Genomic DNA, 22,889 nt, shown 5'->3' on the forward strand with positions numbered 1-22,889 from the left:
CCTAACCTCCTGTCCAATGTATGACCATATTAGAGACACATATTTCCCTCAGATTACACAGATCCACAAAGAATTCCAAAACAAATCCAATTTTGATAAACTCCCATATCTACTGGGTGAAATACCACAGTGTGACGTCACAGCAGCAAGATTTGTGACCTGTTGCCACGAGAAAAGGGCAACCAGTGAAGAACACACACCATTGTAAATACAACCCATATTTATGCTTGTTTATTTTATCTTGTGTCCTTTAACCATTTGTACATTGTTAAAACACTGTATATATATAATATGACATTTGTAATGTCTTTATTGTTTTGAAACTTCTGTATGTGTAATGTTTACTGTTCATTTTTATTGTTTATTTCACTTTTGTATATTATCTACCTCACTTGCTTTGGCAATGTTAACACATGTTTCCCATGCCAATAAAGCCCTTGAATTGAGAGAGAGAGAGAGAGAGAGAGAGAGAGAGAGAGAGAGAGAGAGAGAGACACAGACAGACAGACAGACAGACAGACAGACAGACAGACAGACAGACAGAGAGACAGAGACAAACAGACAAAGAGACAGAGACAGAGACAGAGACAGAGAGAGAGAGAGAGAGAGACAGAGACAGACAGAGACAGACAGACAGACAGACAGAGACAGAGAGACAGAGAGACAGAGACAAACAGACAGAGAGACAGAGAGACAGAGACAAACAGACAAAGAGACAGAGACAGAGAGAGAGAGAGAGTCTGTCCAATGTATGACCGTATTACAGAGACATATTCTGGGTTAGGGGAGGGTTTTTGTTTGGCTCAGACGGCTGGTTCCTTGACCCCTGAAGAGCAGTTAAGATCTAAATTACTGTCAGGTGTTTCCACCTTGAGCCATTTCAGTCCATAGAGGTGTGATAAGAATAATCCGGACTATCCTATTCTGAGAGGTCTCACATTTATACCTTATATGGAAGTGACACGTTCCTACGTCCTGCTTCGGGGTCGTGTCCCATAATCTCTTGACAAGATGATATAATCTAATTCACCATAACGATAAGACAGCGCTACAGTAAGATACATACGGTACCAGTGAAAAATGGTCGTGTCCCATAATCTCTTGACAAGATGATATAATCTAATAGAATAATCCAGACTATCCTTCTTTCTGTTATTTAAGCAAGTAAATTAAAAACAAATTCTTATTTACAACGACGGGCCAATTGTGCACCGCCCGATGGGACTCCCAATCACAGCCGGATGTGATACAGCCTGGATTCGAACCAGGGACTGTAGTGACACCTCTTGCACTGAGATGCAGTTCCAGGAGCTGCGCCACTCGGTAGCAATGGTATGCTTTACCTGGAATGCTTTTCCAACAGTCTTGAAGGAGTTCCCACATATGCTGATCACTTGTTGGCTACTTTTCCTTCACTCTGAGGTCCAACTCATCCCAAACCATCTCAATTGGGTTGAGGTCAGGTGATTGTGGAAACCAGGTCATCTGATGCAGCACTCCATCACTCTCCTTCTTGGTCAAATAGCCTTTACACAGCCTGTAGGTGTGTTGGGTCATTGTCCTGTTGAAAAACAAACGAGAGACCCACTAAGCACAAACCAGATGGGATGTCGTATCGCTGCAGATTGCTGTGGTTGCCTTGCTAAGTGTGCCTTGACTTCTAAATAAATCCCAGACTGTGTCACCATCAACGCACCCACACACCATCACACCTCCTCCTCCATGCTTCACGGTGGGAACCACACACCATCACACCTCCTCCATGCTTCACGGTGAGAACCACACACCATCACACCTCCTCCTCCATGCTTCACGGTGGGAACCCCACACCATCACACCTCCTCCTCCATGCTTCACGGTGGGAACCCCACACCATCACACCTCCTCCTCCATGCTTCACGGTGGGAACCACACACCATCACACCTCCTCCTCCATGCTTCACGGTGGGAACCACACATGTGGAGATCATCCCTTCACCTACTCTGCGTCTCACAAAGACACGGCGGTTGGAACCAAAAATCTCAAATTTGGACTCATCAAACCAAAGGACAGATTTCCACCGGTCTAATGTCCATTGCTCGTGTTTCTTGCCAAAGCAAATCTGTTCTTATTATTGGAGTCCTTCAGTAGTGGTTTCTTTGCATCAATTCGACCATGAAGGACTGATTCTCTCAGTCTCCTCTGAGCAGTTGATGTTGAGATGGGTCTGTTACTTGAACTCAGTAAAGCATTAATTTGGGCTGAAATCTCAGTGAACTCCAATGAACGTATCCTCTGCAGCAGAGGTAACTCTGGGCCTTCTTTTCCTGTGGAGGTCCTCATGAGAGCCAGGCGACTACCTCATTAAGCTGGTTGAGAGAATGCCAAGAGTGTGCAAAGCTGTCATCAAGGCAAAGGCTGGCGTTTTTGAAGAATCTCAAATATATTTTGATTTGTTTAACACTTTGTTGGTTACTACATGATTCCATATGTGCTATTTCATAGTTTTGAAGTCTTCACTATTATTATACAATGTAGAGAATAGTAAAAATAAAGAAAAACCCTTGAATGAGTAGTTGTCCTGGACATTAAATAAGGTACTGACCTGTCTATACAACCACTCCAGGACCCTGGACATTGAATAAGGTACTGCCCTGTCTATACAACCACTCCAGGACCCTGGACATTGAATAAGGTTCTGGTACTGACCTGTCTATACAACCACTCCAGGACCCTGGACATTAAATAAGGTACTGACCTGTCTATACAACCACTCCAGGACCCTGGACATTAAATAAGGTACTGCCCTGTCTATACAAACACTCCAGGACCCTGGACATTAAATAAGGTACTGACCTGTCTATACAACCACTCCAGGACCCTGGACATTGAATAAGGTTCTGGTACTGACCTGTCTATACAAACACTCCAGGACCCTGGACATTGAATAAGGTTCTGACCTGTCTATACAACCACTCCAGGACCCTGGACATTGAATAAGGTTCTGGTACTGACCTGTCTATACAAACACTCCAGAACCCTGGACATTGAATAAGGTTCTGGTACTGACCTGTATATACAACCACTCCAGAACCCTGGACATTGAATAAGGTTCTGGTACTGACCTGTACATACAACCACTCCAGTACCCTGGACATTGAATAAGGTTCTGGTACTGACCTGTCTATACAAACACTCCAGAACCCTGGACATTGAATAAGGTTCTGGTACTGACCTGTCTATACAAACACTCCAGAACCCTGGACATTGAATAAGGTTCTGGTACTGACCTGTCTATACAAACACTCCAGGACCCTGGACATTGAATAAGGTACTGACCTGTCTATACAAACACTCCAGGACCCTGGACATTGAATAAGGTTCTGACCTGTCTATACAACCACTCCAGGACCCTGGACATTGAATAAGGTTCTGGTACTGACCTGTCTATACAAACACTCCAGAACCCTGGACATTGAATAAGGTTCTGGTACTGACCTGTCTATACAACCACTCCAGGACCCTGGACATTGAATAAGGTTCTGGTACTGACCTGTCTATACAACCACTCCAGAACCCTGGACATTGAATAAGGTTCTGGTACTGACCTGTCTATACAACCACTCCAGAACCCTGGACATTGAATAAGGTTCTGGTACTGACCTGTCTATACAACCACTCCAGTACCCTGGACATTGAATAAGGTTCTGGTACTGACCTGTCTATACAACCACTCCAGTACCCTGGACATTGAATAAGGTTCTGGTACTGACCTGTCTATACAACCACTCCAGGACCCTGGACATTGAATAAGGTTCTGGTACTGACCTGTCTATACAACCACTCCAGAACCCTGGACATTGAATAAGGTTCTGGTACTGACCTGTATATACAACCACTCCAGGACCCTGGACATTGAATAAGGTTCTGGTACTGACCTGTCTATACAACCACTCCAGTACCCTGGACATTGAATAAGGTTCTGACCTGTCTATACAACCACTCCAGAACCCTGGACATTGAATAAGGTTCTGGTACTGACCTGTCTATACAACCACTCCAGTACCCTGGACATTGAATAAGGTTCTGGTACTGACCTGTCTATACAACCACTCCAGAACCCTGGACATTGAATAAGGTTCTGACCTGTCTATACAACCACTCCAGGACCCTGGACATTGAATAAGGTACTGACCTGTCTATACAACCACTCCAGGACCCTGGACATTGAATAAGGTTCTGGTACTAACCTGTCTATACAACCACTCCAGAACCCTGGACATTGAATAAGGTTCTGGTACTGACCTGTATATACAACCACTCCAGGACCCTGGACATTGAATAAGGTTCTGGTACTGACCTGTATATACAACCACTCCAGGACCCTGGACATTGAATAAGGTTCTGGTACTGACCTGTCTATACAACCACTCCAGGACCCTGGACATTGAATAAGGTACTAACCTGTATATATTTACATTCTTGTTGTCGTTAACATCCTAGTTATTTTGGATGTTTTGTATTATATCTTTTCAATCTATTTTATTGTTGGGGGAAGAGAATCCCACTCTCCTGTTTTCAATCTATTTTATTGTTGGGGGAAGAGAATCCCACTCTCCTGTTTTCAATCTATTTTATTGTTGGGGGAAGAGAATCCCACTCTCCTGTTTTCATTCTATTTTATTGTTGGGGGAAGAGAATCCCACTCTCCTGTTTTCATTCTATTTTATTGTTGGGGGAAGAGAATCCCACTCTCCTGTTTTCATTCTATTTTATTGTTGGGGGAAGAGAATTCCACTCTCCTGTTTTCCACCTGTTGAATCCCATACACATGGGGAATAAACTTCCAAACAGCATCTTCTGGCAGCGGATCTCTCCAGTTTAATCTCGGATTCAAACAGGATTAAAGTCGATACAAACTCTTTGAACTTTCCCCAAATCCTCTGGGTAGTTTTCATTACATCCTAGTTTGACCCGAGGAAGAGCACATGTTGCTATGGGTAACAGCTAATGTGGGATCCGGATAAAGTAATTAGCTCAAATAAACACTGATCTGGATTGAATTGGTTTTTTTGCAATCCAATTTGGGTTCATGGTAGGATCCAGGTTTTTAACTGGGTGTCCTGAGGATGATGTCTGCACCTGCTGCAGGGAAGAGGGGGGAGGGTGAGGGAGGGGAGGGTAGAGGGAGGGGAGGGGGTAGAGGGAGAGGAGGGTGAGGGAGGGGAGGGTAGAGGGAGGGGAGGGAGAGGGAGGGGGAGGGTGAGGGAGGGAGGGAGGGGAGGGAGGGAGGGGGGGTAGAGGGAGGGAGGGTGAGGGAGGGGAGGGGGTAGAGGGAGGGGAGGGGGTAGAGGGAGGGGAGGGTAGAGGGAGGGTAGAGGGAGGGGAGGGGGGGGTAGAGGGAGGGTAGAGGGAGGGGAGGGGGGGTAGAGGGAGGGTAGAGGGAGGGGAGGGGGAGAGTAGAGGGAGGGTAGAGGGAGGGGAGGGGGAGAGTAGAGGGAGGGTAGAGGGAGGGGAGGGGGAGGGGTAGAGGGAGGGTAGAGGGAGGGTAGAGGGAGGGGAGGGGGGTAGAGGGAGGGTAGAGGGAGGGGGGGGGGTAGAGGGAGGGTAGAGGGAGGGTAGAGGGAGGGTAGGGGAGGGGAGGGGAGGGTAGAGGGAGGGTAGGGAGGGGGGAGGGTAGAGGGAGGGGAGGGGGTAGAGGGGAGGGGGAGGGTAGAGGGAGGGGGAGGGTAGAGGGAGGGGAGGGAGGGTAGAGGGGAGGGGGAGGGTAGAGGGAGGGGAGGGGGTAGAGGGAGAGTAGAGGGAGGGTAGAGGGAGGGTAGAGGGAGGGGAGGGGGTAGAGGGGAGGGGAGGGTAGAGGGAGGGTAGAGGGAGGGTAGAGGGAGGGAGGGAGGGTAGAGGGAGGGGAGGGAGGGTAGAGGGAGGGTAGAGGGAGGGTAGAGGGAGGGTAGAGGGAGGGGAGGGAGGGTAGAGGGAGGGTAGAGGGAGGGGAGGGGGGGTAGAGGGAGGGTAGAGGGAGATGGATATAAAAAATATACAAACGAATCCGAAAGATTCCTGTTTTTATTTCAAATGCATTTCATGGAAACAATGTCAAGACAAAAAAACAAAAACACACGAATGAAACATGAGAAAGATAAAAGACCACATTTAGTATCCCTCTCTGAAGAACTAAAAACCCCTAGAACTGAGGTGATGGTGGCGATGCAGAACTGGGTTCTCTCTGAAACACACAGGGAACACGTTCGTCCTACCAGGGTCTATAGCGGTTACCTCTCGCCTGATCCGAGTCTAGGAATCCCTTCCATAACACCCCGGCAGCATCCCACAGTAACGCCTTATTCCCTATGTAGTGCAGCAGATTAGAGCAGAGACCTACGGGCCCTTCCTGAAGCGCTTGAAGAGCGGGTGGATGTTGTTACCCAGGTGGGCCCGGCTGCCTCTAGAGCGATACTCCATGTAGACGGAATCATCAGCCCCGGACATGGAGCTCATGGTACCAGGCCTCCGCTGGAACTGGGGAGGGAGAGAGGTTAGAATATAGAACTGGAGAGAGAGAGAGAGGTTAGAATATTGAACTAAGGGGAGAGAGAGAGAGAGAGAGAGAGAGAGAGAGAGAGGTTAGAATATAGAACTGGAGGAGAGAGAGGATAGAATATAGAACTGGAGGGGAGAGAGAGAGAGAGAGAGAGAGAGAGAGAGAGAGAGGTTAGAATATAGAACTGGAGGAGAGAGAGGATAGAATATAGAACTGGAGGAGAGAGAGATAGAATATAGAACTGGAGGAGGATATAGAACTGGAGAGAGAGAGAGAGAGAGAGAGAGAGAGAGAGGTTAGAATATAGAACTGGAGGGGAGAGAGGATAGAATATAGAACTGGAGGGGAGAGAGAGAGAGAGAGAGAGAGAGAGAGAGAGAGAGAGAGAGAGGTTAGAATATAGAACTGGAGGGGAGAGAGGATAGAATATAGAACTGGAGGGAGAGAGAGAGAGAGAGGTTATAATATAGAACTGGAGGGAGAGAGAGAGGTTAGAATATAGAACTGGAGGGGAGAGAGGATAGAATATAGAACTGAGAGAGAGAGAGAGGTTATAATATAGAACTGGAGGGAGAGAGAGAGGTTAGAATATAGAACTGGAGAGAGAGAGAGGTTAGAATATAGAACTGGAGGGGAGAGAGGTTAGAATATAGAACTGGAGGGGAGAGAGGATAGAATATAGAACTGGAGGGGAGAGAGAGAGGTTAGAATATAGAACTGGAGAGAGAGAGAGGTTAGAATATAGAACTGGAGGGGAGAGAGGTTAGAATATAGAACTGGAGGGGGAGAGAGAGAGGTTAGAATATAGAACTGGAGGGGAGAGAGAGAGGTTAGAATATAGAACTGGAGGGGAGAGAGAGAGGTTAGAATATAGAACTGGAGGGGAGAGAGAGAGGTTAGAATATAGAACTGGAGGGGAGAGAGAGAGGTTAGAATATAGAACTGGAGGGAGAGAGGTTAGAATATAGAACTGGAGAGGGGAGAGAGGATAGAATATAGAACTGGAGGGGAGAGAGAGAGGTTAGAATATAGAACTGGAGGAGAGAGAGGTTAGAATATAGAACTGGAGGGGAGAGAGAGAGGTTAGAATATAGAACTGGAGGGGAGAGAGAGAGGTTAGAATATAGAACTGGAGGAGAGAGAGGTTAGAATATAGAATATAGAACTGGAGAGAGAGAGAGAGAGAGAGAGAGAGAGAGAGGTTAGAATATAGAACTGGAGAGAGAGAGAGAGGTTAGAATATAGAACTGGAGGAGAGAGAGAGAGAGGTTAGAATATAGAACTGAGAGAGAGAGAGAGGTTAGAATATAGAACTGGAGAGAGAGGTTAGAATATAGAACTGGAGAGAGAGGTTAGAATATAGAACTGGAGAGAGAGGTTAGAATATAGAACTGAGAGAGAGGTTAGAATATAGAACTGAGAGAGAGAGAGAGAGAGAGAGAGAGAGAGGTTAGAATATAGAACTGGAGAGAGAGAGAGAGGTTAGAATATAGAACTGAGAGAGAGAGAGAGAGAGAGAGAGAGAGAGAGAGAGAGAGAGAGAGAGAGAGGAGAGAGAGAGGAGAGAGAGAGAGGTTAGAATATAGAACTGGAGGGGGAGAGAGAGGTTAGAATATAGAACTGGAGAGAGAGAGAGGTTAGAATATAGAACTGAGAGAGAGAGAGAGGTTAGAATATAGAACTGGAGGGGGAGAGAGAGGTTAGAATATAGAACTGGAGAGAGAGAGAGAGAGAGGTTAGAATATAGAACTGGAGAGAGAGAGAGAGGTTAGAATATAGAACTGGAGAGAGAGAGAGAGAGAGAGAGAGAGGTTAGAATATAGAACTGGAGAGAGAGAGAGAGGTTAGAATATAGAACTGAGAGAGAGGTTAGAATATAGAACTGGAGGGGGAAAGAGAGTTTAGAATATAGAACTGGAGGGGAGAGAGAGGTTAGAATATAGAACTGGAGAGAGAGAGGTTAGAATATAGAACTGGAGGAGAGAGAGAGAGGTTAGAATCTAGAACTGGAGGAGAGAGAGAGAGGTTAGAATATAGAACTGGAGGGGAGATAGAGAGGTTAGAATATAGAACTGGAGAGAGAGAGAGAGATTAGAATAAAGAACAGGAGGGGGAGAGAGAGAGGTTAGAATAAAGAACAGGAGGGGAGAGAGAGATGTTAGAATATAGAACTGAGAGAGAGAGTTTAGAATATAGAACTGGAGAGAGAGATTAGAATATAGAACTGGAGAGAGAGAGTTTAGAATATAGAACTGGAGAGAGAGAGAGAGGTTAGAATATAGAACTGGAGGAGAGAGAGAGAGGTTAGAATATAGAACTGGAGGAGAGAGAGAGAGGTTAGAATATAGAACTGGAGGAGAGAGAGAGTTTAGAATATAGAACTGGAGGAGAGAGAGGTTAGAATATAGAACTGGAGGAGAGAGAGAGTTTAGAATATAGAACTGGAGAGAGAGAGAGAGAGGTTAGAATATAGAACTGGAGAGAGAGGTTAGAATATAGAACTGGAGAGAGAGGTTAGAATATAGAACTGGAGAGAGAGGTTAGAATATAGAACTGGAGAGAGAGAGAGAGAGAGAGAGAGAGAGAGAGAGAGAGAGTTTAGAATATAGAACTGGAGAGAGAGAGAGAGAGTTTAGAATATAGAACTGGAGAGAGAGAGAGAGAGAGGTTAGAATATAGAACTGGAGGAGAGAGAGTTTAGAATATAGAACTGGAGGAGAGAGAGAGGTTAGAATATAGAACTGGAGGAGAGAGAGGTTATAATATAGAACTGAGAGAGAGAGAGAGAGAGAAGAGAGAGAGAGAGAGAGAGAGAGAGAGAGAGAGAGAGAGGGAGAGAGAGAGAGAGAGAGAGGTTAGAATATAGAACTGAGAGAGAGAGTTTAGAATATAGAACTGGAGAGAGAGAGGAGAGAGAGAGAGAGAGTTTAGAATATAGAACTGAGAGAGAGAGAGAGAGAGAGGTTAGAATATAGAACTGGAGGAGAGAGAGTTTAGAATATAGAACTGGAGAGAGAGAGAGAGAGAGGTTAGAATATAGAACTGGAGGAGAGAGAGTTTAGAATATAGAACTGGAGAGAGAGAGAGAGGTTAGAATATAGAACTGGAGAGAGAGAGAGGTTATAATATAGAACTGGAGGGGAGAGAGGTTATAATATAGAACTGGAGGGGAGAGAGTTTATAAGGTTTTAAAGGTTTTTAATGCCTGACTTCAGAACTTGACAGACCAGATGCGTTTCCCATGCTGGACAGACAGAAGTCAAACCAGAACGGATGTCCACATTTCATTGATTGATTGATAAGAGGTGTGTATACATACCATTGGCCGTCCATTCTCTCCGATGACCACTTCCTCCTCTGCGTCGAGGTCTGTAGCCGCCAGAACCTTCTGGAGCAGCTGATACTGCTCCTCTCTGGAGGAGAACATCAGATTATCCTCCTCCATCCCCGCCATTTTAGTGATGACCTGGTGGAGAGGAGGAGATTAGGGAGGAGGAGGAGGAGAGAGAGAGAGAGGGGGAAGGACATAGATTAGATCAGTGCTTAATTTGAGCCGGAGCAAACTAGAGCACTCTTCCCCCAACTCTGTGATCAGGTCAAACTAAAAATACTTTTTTCTTGAAAGTATGTTCCGGAACCTCAGAGCTCCAATGTTCCCGGGAACCTCAGAGTTCCCGAACCTCAGAGCTCCAATGTTCCCGAACCTCAGAGCTCCAATGTTCCCGGAACCTCAGAGCTCCAATGTTCCCGGAACCTCAGAGCTCCAATGTTCCCGGAACCTCAGAGCTCCAATGTTCCCGGAACCTCAGAGCTCCAATGTTCCGGAACCTCAGAGCTCCAATGTTCCGGGAAGCTCCAATGTTTAGAGCTCCAATGTTCCCGGAACCTCAAAGCTCCAATGTTCCCGGAACCTCAGAGCTCCAATGTTCCCGGAACCTCAGAGCTCCAATGTTCCGGAACCTCAGAGCTCCAATGTTCCCGGAACCTCAAAGCTCCAATGTTCCCGGAACCTCAGAGCTCCAATGTTCCCGGAACCTCAGAGCTCCAATGTTCCGGAACCTCAGAGCTCCAATGTTCCGGAACCTCAGAGCTCCAATGTTCCGGAACCTCAGAGCTCCAATGTTCCGGAACCTCAGAGCTCCACAGGTCATTCAGTATCTGCCATTTACATGTGATCAGGACAGAGAGCAGGTTTGTGTGAGAAGGGGGAGGGGTGGGGGGCAGAGAATATGGAAGGGAGAGCAAGACCATGGCATAGAATTATAGTTGGATAAATGTAAGTAACCTTAGATATTTAAATATATCTGAAACTGACAGATTTATAACAGGGATAAATATATCTGAAACTGACAGATTTGTAACAGGGATAAATATATCTCTATCTGAAACTGACAGATTTATAACAGGGATAAATATATCTGAAACTGACAGATTTATAACAGGGATAAATATATCTCCATCTGAAACTGACAGATTTATAACAGGGATAAATATATCTCCATCTGAAACTGACAGATTTATAACAGGGATAAATATATATCTGAAACTGACAGATTTATAACAGGGATAAATATATCTGAAACTGACAGATTTATAACAGGGATAAATATATCTCCATCTGAAACTGACAGATTTATAACAGGGATAAATATATCTCCATCTGACAGATTTATAACAGGGATAAATATATCTCCATCTGAAACTGACAGATTTATAACAGGGATAAATATATCTGAAACTGACACTGACAGATTTATAACAGGGATAAATATATCTCCATCTGACAGATTTATAACAGGGATAAATATATCTCCATCTGACAGATTTATAACAGGGATAAATATATCTCCATCTGAAACTGACAGATTTATAACAGGGATAAATATATCTCCATCTGAAACTGACAGATTTATAACAGGGATAAATATATCTCCATCTGAAACAGATTTATAACAGGGATAAATATATCTGAAACTGACAGATTTATAACAGGGATAAATATATCTGAAACTGACAGATTTATAACAGGGATAAATATATCTCCATCTGAAACTGGCAGATTTATAACAGGGATAAATATATCTGAAACTGACAGATTTATAACAGGGATAAATATATCTGAAACTGACAGATTTATAACAGGGATAAATATATCTCCATCTGAAACTGGCAGATTTATAACAGGGATAAATATAGGGATAAATATATCTGAAACTGACAGATTTATAACAGGGATAAATATATCTGAAACTGACAGATTTATAACAGGGATAAATATATCTCCATCTGAAACTGACAGATTTATAACAGGGATAAATATATCTCCAGGGAATCTGACAGATTTATAACAGGGATAAATATATCTCCATAACAGGGATGAAACTGACAGATTTATAACAGGGATAAATATATCTCAGATTTATGGATAAATATATCTCCATCTGAAACTGACAGATTTATAACAGGGATAAATATATCTCCATCTGAAACTGACAGATTTATAACAGGGATAAATATATCTGAAACTGGACAGATTTATAACAGGGATAAATATATCATCTGAAACTGACAGATTTATAACAGGGATAAATATATCTCCATCTGAAACTGACAGATTTATAACAGGGATAAAATATATCTGAAACTGACAGATTTATAACAGGGATAAAATATATCTGAAACTGACAGATTTATAACAGGGATAAATATATCTGACAGATTTATAACAGGGATAAATATATCTCCTGACAGATTTATAACAGGGATAAATATATCTCCAAACTGACAGATTTATAACAGGGATAAATATATCTCCATCTGAAACTGACAGATTAATAACAGGGATAAATATATCTCCATCTGACAGATTTATAACAGGGATAAATATATCTCCATCTGACAGATTTATAACAGGGATAAATATATCTCCATCTGACAGATTTATAACAGGGATAAATATATCTCCATCTGAAACTGACAGATTTATAACAGGGATAAATATATCTGAAACTGACAGATTTATAACAGGGATAAATATATCTGAAACTGACAGATTTATAACAGGGATAAATATATCTGAAACTGACAGATTTATAACAGGGATAAAATATCTGACAGATCTCTGAGATTTATAACAGGGATAAATATATCTCCATCTGAAACTGACAGATTTATAACAGGGATAAATATATCTGAAACTGACAGATTTATAACAGGGATAAATATATCTGAAACTGACAGATTTATAACAGGGATAAATATATCTCCATCTGAAACTGACAGATTTATAACAGGGATAAATATATCTGAAACTGACAGATTTATAACAGGGATAAATATATCTCCATCTGACAGATTTATAACAGGGATAAATATATCTCCATCTGAAACTGACAGATTTATAACAGGGATAAATATATCTCCATCTGAAACTGACAGATTTATAACAGGGATAAATATATCTCCATCTGACAGATTTATAACAGGGATAAATATATCTCCATCTGAAACTGACAGATTTATAACAGGGATAAATATATCTGAAACTGACAGATTTATAACAGGGATAAATATATCTGAAACTGACAGATTTATAACAGGGATAAATATATCTCCATCTGAAACTGACAGATTTATAACAGGGATAAATATATCTGAAACTGACAGATTTATAACAGGGATAAATATATCTCCATCTGACAGATTTATAACAGGGATAAATATATCTCCATCTGAAACTGACAGATTTATAACAGGGATAAATATATCTCCATCTGAAACTGACAGATTTATAACAGGGATAAATATATCTCCATCTCAGATTTATAACAGGGATAGGGATAAATATAACTGACAGATTTATAACAGGGATAAATATATCTCATCTGAAACTGACAGATTTATAACAGGGATAAATATATCTCCATGAAACTGACAGATTTATAACAGGGATAAATATATCTCCATCTGAAACTGACAGATTTATAACAGGGATAAATATATCTCCATGAAACTGACAGATTTATAACAGGGATAAATATATCTCCATCTGACAGATTTATAACAGGGATAAATATATCTCCATCTGAAACTGACAGATTTATAACTGACAGATTTATGGGATAAATATATCTCCATCTGAAACTGACAGATTTATAACAGGGATAAATATATCTGAAACTGACAGATTTATAACAGGGATAAATATATCTGAAACTGACATCTGATAAATATATCTGAAACTGACAGATTTATAACAGGGATAAATATATCTCCATCTAACTGACAGATTTATAACAGGGATAAATATATCTCCATCTGAAACTGACAGATTTATAACAGGGATAAATATATCTCCATCTGAAACAGATTTATAACAGGGATAAATATATCTGAAACCAGATTTATCAGGGATAAACTGAAACTGACAGATTTATAACAGGGATAAATATATCTCCATCTGAAACTGGACAGATTTATAACAGGGATAAATATATCTTGAAACTGACATATTTATAACAGGGATAAATATATCTCCATCTGAAACTGACAGATTTATAACAGGGATAAATATATCTCCATCTGAAACTGACAGATTTATAACAGGGATAAATATATCTCCATCTGAAACTAACAGGGATAAATATATCTCCATCTGACAGATTTATAACAGGGATAAATATATCTCCATCTGATCTGACAGATTTATAACAGGGATAAATATATCTCCATCTGAAACTAACAGATTTATAACAGATTTATAAATATATCTCCATCTGACAGATTTATAACAGGGATAAATATATCTCCATCTGAAACTGACAGATTTATAACAGGGATAAATATATCTCCATCTGAAACTGACAGATTTATAACAGGGATAAATATATCTCCATCTGAAACAGATTTATAACAGGGATAAATATATCTCCATCTGAAACTGACAGATTTATAACAGGGGGATAAATATATCTGAAACTGACAGATTTATAACAGGGATAAATATATCTCCATCTGACAGATTTATAACAGGGATAAATATATCCTCTGAAACTGAGATTTAGATTTATAACAGGGATAAATATATCTGAATCTGACAGATTTATAACAGGGATAAATATATCTCCATCTGAAACTGACAGATTTATATATATAGGGATAAATATATCTCCATCTGACAGATTTATAACAGGGATAAATATATCTGAAACTGACAGATTTATAACAGGGATAAATATATCTCTATCTGAAACTGACAGATTTATAACAGGGATAAATATATCTGAAACTGACAGATTTATAACAGGGATAAATATATCTCCAAACTGACAGATTTATAACAGGGATAAATATATCTCCATCTTGAAACTGACAGATTTATAACAGGGATAAATATATCTCCATCTGAAACTGACAGATTTATAACAGGGATAAATATATCTCCAACTGACAGATTTATAACAGGGATAAATATATCTCCATCTGAATCTGACAGATTTATAACAGGGATAAATATATCTAACAGGGTTAGTATCTGAAACTGACAGATTTATAACAGGGATAAATATATCTGAAACTGACAGATTTATCTAAAATACATCTGACAGATTTATAACAGGGATAAATATATCTCCAGATTTAACTGACAGATTTATAACAGGGATAAATATATCTCCATCTGAAACTGACAGATTTATAACAGGGATAAATATATCTCCATCTGACAGATTTATAACAGGGATAAATATATCTCCATCTGAAACTGACAGATTTATAACAGGGATAAATATATCTGAAACCAGATTTATCAGGGATGAAACTGACAGATTTATAACACCTCTGGGATAAATATATCTCCATCTGAAACTGACAGATTTATAACAGGGATAAATATATCTCCATGAAACTGACAGATTTATAACAGGGATAAATATATCTCCAACTGACAGATTTATAACAGGGATAAATATATCTCCATCTGACAGATTTATAACAGGGATAAATATATCTCCATGAAACTGACAGATTTATAACAGGGATAAATATATCTCCATCTGAAACTGACAGATTTATAACAGATAAATATATAAACTGACAGATTTATAACAGGGATAAATATATCTCCATCTGAAACTGGCAGATTTATAACAGGGATAAATATATCTGAAACTGACAGATTTATAACAGGGATAAATATATCTCCATCTGAAACTGACAGATTTATAACAGGGATAAATATATCTCCAAACTGACAGATTTATAACAGGGATAAATATATCTCCATCTGAAACTGACAGATTTATAACAGGGATAAATATATCTCCATCTGACAGATTTATAACAGGGATAAATATATCTCCATCTGACAGATTTATAACAGGGATAAATATATCTCCATCTGAAACTGACAGATTTATAACAGGGATAAATATATCTCCAAACTGACAGATTTATAACAGGGATAAATATATCTCCATCATCTGATAAATAAACTGACAGATTTATAACAGGGATATAATATGAAACTGACAGATTTATAACAGGGATAAATATATCCCTGAAACTGACAGATTTATAACAGGGATAAATATATCTGAAACAGATTTATAACAGGGATAAATATATCTTGGTACTGTAGGGTTAGTATTGTATAGATTTATCTGAAACTGACAGATTTATAACAGGGATAAATATATCTCCATCTGAAACTGACAGATTTATAACAGGGATAAATATATCTCCATCTGACAGATTTATAACAGGGATAAATATATCTCCATGAACTCAGATTTATAACAGGGATAAATATATCTCCATCTGAAACTGACAGATTTATAACAGGGATAAATATATCTCCATCTGACAGATTTATAACAGGGATAAATATATCTCCATCTGAAACTGACAGATTTATAACAGGGATAAAAATATACTCCATCTGAAACTGACAGATTTATAACAGGGATAAATATATCTCCATCTGACAGATTTATAACAGGGATAAATATATATCTGAAACTGACAGATTTATAACAGGGATAAATATATCTGAAACTGACAGATTTATAACAGGGATAAATATATCTCCATCTGACAGATTTATAACAGGGATAAATATATCTCCATCTGACAGATTTATAACAGGGATAAATATATCTCCATCAGATTTATAACAGGGAAACTGACAGATTTATAACAGGGATAAATATATCTCCATCTGACAGATTTATAACAGGGATAAATATATCTCCATCTGAAACTGACAGATTTATAACAGGGATAAATATATCTCCATGACTGTAGGGATAAATATAATCTGACAGATTTATAACAGGGATAAATATATCTGAAACTGACAGATTTATAACAGGGATAAATATATCTGAAACTGACAGATTTATAACAGGGATAAATATATCTCCATCTGACAGATTTATAACAGGGATAAATATATCTCCATCTGAAACTGACAGATTTATAACTGTAGGGATTAGTATTCTAACAGAACTGTAGGTTTAAATATATATCTGAAACTGACAGATTTATAACTCCATCTGACAGATTTATAACAGGGATAAATATGAAATGACTAGGGATAAATATAACTGACAGATTTATAACAGGGATAAATATATCTCCATCTGAAACTGACAGATTTTATAACACCTCTTGGGATAAATATATCTCCATCTGAAACTGACAGATTTATAACAGGGATAAATATATCTCCTGAAATCAGATTTATAACAGGGATATCTCCATCTACTGACAGATTTATAACAGGGATAAATATATCTCATCTGAAACTGACAGATTTATAACAGGGATAAATATATTCCATCTAACTGTAGGGATAAATATAACTGACAGATTTATAACAGGGATAAATATATCTCCATCTGAAACTGACAGATTTATAACAGGGATAAATATATCTCCATCTGACAGATTTATAACAGGGATAAATATATCTCCATCTGAAACTGACAGATTTATAACAGGGATAAATATATCTCCATCTGAAACTGACAGATTTATAACAGGGATAAATATATCTCCATCTGACAGATTTATAACAGGGATAAATATATCTCCATCTGAAACTGACAGATTTATAACAGGGATAAATATATCTCCATCTGAAACTGACAGATTTATAACAGGGATAAATATATCTCCATCTGAAACTGACAGATTTATAACAGGGATAAATATATCTCCATCTGAAACTGACAGATTTATAACAGGGATAAATATATCTCCATCTGATATATCTCCATCTGACAGATTTATAACAGGGATAAATATATCTCCATCTGAAACTGACAGGGTTAGTAAATAGTATTTATAACAGGGATAAATATATATCTGAAACTGACAGATTTATAACAGGGATAAATATATCTGAAACTGACAGATTTATAACAGGGATAAATATATCTGAAACTGACAGATTTATAACAGGGAACCTCAGATTTATAACAGGGATAAATATATCTCCATCTAACGGACTGACAGATTTATAACAGGGATAAATATATCTCCATCTGACAGAGGGTTTTATAGTAACGGACCTCTTGGTACTGTAGGGATTTTTTTTTAAATCTTGTACTGTAGGGTTAGTATGGCGCTGACATATCCCTGGAACTCTTGGTGTTGTAGGGTTAGTATTGGATAGTAACTGTAGGGATCGGACCTTGGTACTGTAGGGTTAGTATTGTATAGTATCGGACCTCTTGGTACTGTAGGGTTTAGTATTGTATAGTATCGGACCTCTTGGTACTGTAGGGTTAGTATTGTATAGTAACGGACCTCTTGGTACTGTAGGGTTAGTATTGTATAGTATCGGACCTCTTGGTACTGTAGGGTTAGTATTGTATAGTAACGGACCTCTTGGTACTGTAGGGTTAGTATTGGATAGTAACCTTGAAGCTGTATCCCTGGTCCACTAGGAACCTCTGTCTCTTGGTGCTGTAGGGTTAGTATTGTATAGTAACGGACCTCTTGGTACTGTAGGGTTAGTATTGTATAGTAACGGACCTCTTGGTACTGTAGGGTTAGTATTGTATAGTATCGGACCTCTTGGTACTGTAGGGTTAGTATTGTATAGTATCGGACCTCTTGGTACTGTAGGGTTTAGTATTGTATAGTATCGGACCTCTTGGTACTGTAGGGTTAGTATTGTATAGTAACGGACCTCTTGGTACTGTAGGGTTAGTATTGGATAGTAACCTTGAAGCTGTATCCCTGGTCCACTAGGAACCTCTGTCTCTTGGTGCTGTAGGGTTAGTATTGGATAGTAAACTTGAAGCTGTATCCCTGGTCCACTAGGAACCTCTGTCTCTTGGTACTGTAGGGTTAGTATTGTATAGTAACGGACCTCTTGGTACTGTAGGGTTAGTATTGGATAGTAACCGTGAAGCTGTATCCCTGGTCCACTAGGAACCTCTGTCTCTTGGTGCTGTAGGGTTAGTATTGTATAGTAACGGACCTCTTGGTACTGTAGGGTTAGTATTGTATAGTATCGGACCTCTTGGTACTGTAGGGTTAGTATTGTATAGTAACGGACCTCTTGGTACTGTAGGGTTAGTATTGTATAGTATCGGACCTCTTGGTACTGTAGGGTTAGTATTGTATAGTATCGGACCTCTTGGTACTGTAGGGTTTAGTATTGTATAGTATCGGACCTCTTGGTACTGTAGGGTTAGTATTGTATACCTTTATAACAGGGATAAATATTATCTGAAACTGGGTGAGGATAAATATTTACTAACGGACCTCTTGGTACTGTAGGGTTAGTATTGGATAGTAACCTTGAAGCTGTATCCCTGGTCCACTAGGAACCTCTGTCTCTTGGTGCTGTAGGGTTAGTATTGTATAGTAACGGACCTCTTGGTACTGTAGGGTTAGTATTGTATAGTATCGGACCTCTTGGTACTGTAGGGTTAGTATTGTATAGTAACGGACCTCTTGGTACTGTAGGGTTAGTATTGAAGCTGTATCCCTGGTCCACTAGGAACCTCTGTCTCTTGGTGCTGTAGGGTTAGTATTGTATAGTATCGGACCTCTTGGTACTGTAGGGTTAGTATTGGATAGTAACCTTGAAGCTGTATCCCTGGTCCACTAGGAACCTCTGTCTCTTGGTGCTGTAGGGTTAGTATTGTATAGTAACGGACCTCTTGGTACTGTAGGGTTAGTATTGTATAGTAACGGACCTCTTGGTACTGTAGGGTTAGTATTGTATAGTATCGGACCTCTTGGTACTGTAGGGTTAGTATTGTATAGTATCGGACCTCTTGGTACTGTAGGGTTTAGTATTGTATCTCGGACCTCTTGGTACTGTAGGGTTAGTATTGTATAGTAACGGACCTCTTGGTACTGTAGGGTTAGTATTGGATAGTAACCTTGAAGCTGTATCCCTGGTCCACTAGGAACCTCTGTCTCTTGGTGCTGTAGGGTTAGTATTGTATAGTAACGGACCTCTTGGTACTGTAGGGTTAGTATTGTATAGTATCGGACCTCTTGGTACTGTAGGGTTAGTATTGTATAGTAACGGACCTCTTGGTACTGTAGGGTTAGTATTGTATAGTAACGGACCTCTTGGTACTGTAGGGTTAGTATTGTATAGTAACGGACCTCTTGGTACTGTAGGGTTAGTATTGTATAGTATCGGACCTCTTGGTACTGTAGGGTTAGTATTGTATAGTATCGGACCTCTTGGTACTGTAGGGTTAGTATTGTATAGTATCGGACCTCTTGGTACTGTAGGGTTAGTATTGGATAGTAACCTTGAAGCTGTATCCCTGGTCCACTAGGAACCTCTGTCTCTTGGTGCTGTAGGCCATCTCCTGAGTATCCTGAGACACCAACGAGTAGAAGTAGGCATTATACTCCTCCGCGACCATACCTGGGTGGAGGGGGAGGAGTGTGTGGAGGTGTGTGTGTGTGTGTGGTGGTGTGTGTGTGGAGGTGTGTGTGTGTGGAGGTGTGTGTGTGTGGTGGTGTGTGTGTGGAGGTGTGTGTGTGGAGGTGTGTGTGTGTGGTGGTGTGTGTGTGGAGGTGTGTGTGTGTAGGTGTATGTATGTGGAGGTTTGTGTGTGTGTGGAGTGTGTGTGTGTGTAGGTGTGTGTGTGTGTGTGTGGTGTGTGTGTGTGCGCGTGTGTGCGTATGTGTGTGTGTACGGAGTGTGTGTGTGTGTATGCGGAGGTGTGTGTGTGTGGAGGTGTGTGTGTGTGTGCGTATGTGTGTGTGTATGGAGGTGTGTGTGCGGAGGTGTGTGTGTGTGTGACAGCGGAGGTGTAGGGTTGTGTGTGTGTGTGTGGAGGTGTGTGTGTGTGTGTGTGCGGAGGTGTGTGGAGGTGTGTGTGTGTGTGTGCGGTGTGTGTGTGTGTGTGCGGAGGTGTGTGTGTGTGCGGAGGTGTGTGTGTGTGTGTGTGTGTGTACGGAGGGGTGTGTGTGTGTGTGTGTGTGCGGAGGTGTGTGTGTATGTGTGCAGAGTGTGTGTGTGTGTGTGTGTGCGGAGGTGTGTACGGAGGTGTGTGTGTGTGTGTGTATGTGTGTGTGTACGGAGGGTGTGTGTGTGTGTGTGCGGAGGTGTGTGTGTGTGTGTGTGTGTATGTGTGTGTGTACGGAGGTGTGTGTGTGTGTGTGTGTGTGTGTGTGTGTGTGCGGTGTGTGTGTGTATGGAGGTGTGTGTGTGTGTGTGTGTGCGGAGGTGTGTGTGTGTGGAAAGGGGAAACAGGAAAATACTTTCTTTAATCTCACAGTCGAATCAATTATTGCATTTGACCACAATACATACACGTGATGGTTACACACACACACACACACACACACCTCCGCACACACACACACACACACACACACACACACACACACAAACACACACAAACACACACACACCTCCGCACACACACACACACCTTTCTTGGCTCGCAGCACCCTGCCCAGCCTCTGAGCCTCCTGTCTACGAGAACCTCCATGAGAGGAGATCTGGATCAGAACATTAGCCTCCGGGAGGTCAAAGGACGTGTCGCCCACCTGGGGGAGAGACAGAGAGACAGTCAGTGGTTCTGACCCAACAACCTGGGAAGACACTGTGTAGAATCTATACCAAGGAGCATTGATGTGGTTCTGACCCAACACCCTGGGTTCTGACCCAACACCCTGGGTTCTGACCCAACACCCTGGGAAGACACTGTGTAGAATCTATACCAAGGAGCATTGATGTGGTTCTGACCCAACACCCTGGGAAGACACTGTGTAGAATCTATACCAAGGAGCACTGATGTCGTTCTGGCCCAACAACCTGGGAAGACACTGTGTAGAATCTATACCAAGGAGCACTGATGTCGTTCTGGCCCAACAACCTGGGAAGACACTGTGTAGAATCTATACCAAGGAGCATTGATGTGGTTCTGGCCCAACAACCTGGGAAGACACTGTGTAGAATCTATACCAAGGAGCATTGATGTGGTTCTGGCCCAACAACCTGGGTTCCGACCCAACGCCCTGGGTTCCGACCAAACACCCTGGGTTCTGACCCAACGCCCTGGGTTCCGACCCAACGCCCTGGGTTCCGACCCAACGCCCTGGGTTCCGACCCAACGCCCTGGGTTCCGACCCAACACCCTGGGTTCCGACCCAACAACCTGGGACGACACTGTGTTTATGTTGGTGGTTTAGCTGGACATGACGGTGCATCTCCCTCTCACATGACGGCAGAAGAGGAAAAGAAACCACACTACAAATATATCCCGCTGTCCTTACCCAGAAACCCTCAGTTATCACCGTATCACGGCAACGGGAGACGACAGACCGAGCCACTCAACCCAGGGGTGCATTCATTCAAACTGTAGGAAAACATTTCGCAAACGAAAAAAAAAAAAAAAAAACGTTTCTACAGGGACAAATTCACTTGGGTCCCTCCCCGTTTGGAGATGAATACAGCCCAGGTAACCTTGGAGATATTATGTGATGGGGGAGAGGGGTTGGTTACCTTGGAGACACGTGATGGGGGGAGGAGTTGGTTACCTTGGAGATGAAGATGGTGTTGATCTTGGGGTTGTGTTTAAAGTTCTGTAGGATCTGCATCCTCTCTCCCTGAGAGGTGGGGCCATAGATGTAGGGCCTGAGAGGAGAGAGACGTTAGATATAGGGCCTGAGAGGAGAGAGACGTTAGATATAGGGCCTGAGAGGAGAGAGAGGTTAGATGTAGGGCCTGAGAGGAGAGAGACGTTAGATATAGGGCCTGAGAGGAGAGAGAGGTTAGATAGATATAGGGCCTGAGAGGAGAGAGAGGTTAGATACAGGGCCTGAGAGGAGAGAGAGGTTAGATACAGGGCCTGAGAGGAGAGAGAGGTTAGATACAGG

At 41.4% G+C, this 22,889-nt stretch overlaps 1 protein-coding gene across 1 annotated transcript in view; it reads right to left on the reverse strand.

Annotated features, from left to right (window-relative positions):
• Positions 1-6,029: 6,029 nt before the first annotated feature.
• ercc3 (excision repair cross-complementation group 3) overlaps positions 6,030-22,889 on the reverse strand; it is a 53,192-nt gene continuing 36,332 nt past the window's right edge. Inside the window, exons 7-11 of the mRNA XM_065022160.1 lie at positions 22,551-22,647; positions 21,440-21,557; positions 20,306-20,424; positions 9,838-9,984; positions 6,030-6,496 (exon numbers count right to left, since the gene is read on the reverse strand). Of these exons, the coding sequence (XP_064878232.1) occupies positions 6,356-6,496; positions 9,838-9,984; positions 20,306-20,424; positions 21,440-21,557; positions 22,551-22,647 (622 nt within the window). The 3' untranslated portion in view covers positions 6,030-6,355. The remainder of the gene's footprint in view (positions 6,497-9,837; positions 9,985-20,305; positions 20,425-21,439; positions 21,558-22,550; positions 22,648-22,889) is intronic.

This window comes from Oncorhynchus nerka, linkage group LG2 (genome assembly GCF_034236695.1).
Source record: "Oncorhynchus nerka isolate Pitt River linkage group LG2, Oner_Uvic_2.0, whole genome shotgun sequence".
In the NCBI taxonomy this organism is placed as follows: domain Eukaryota; kingdom Metazoa; phylum Chordata; class Actinopteri; order Salmoniformes; family Salmonidae; genus Oncorhynchus; species Oncorhynchus nerka.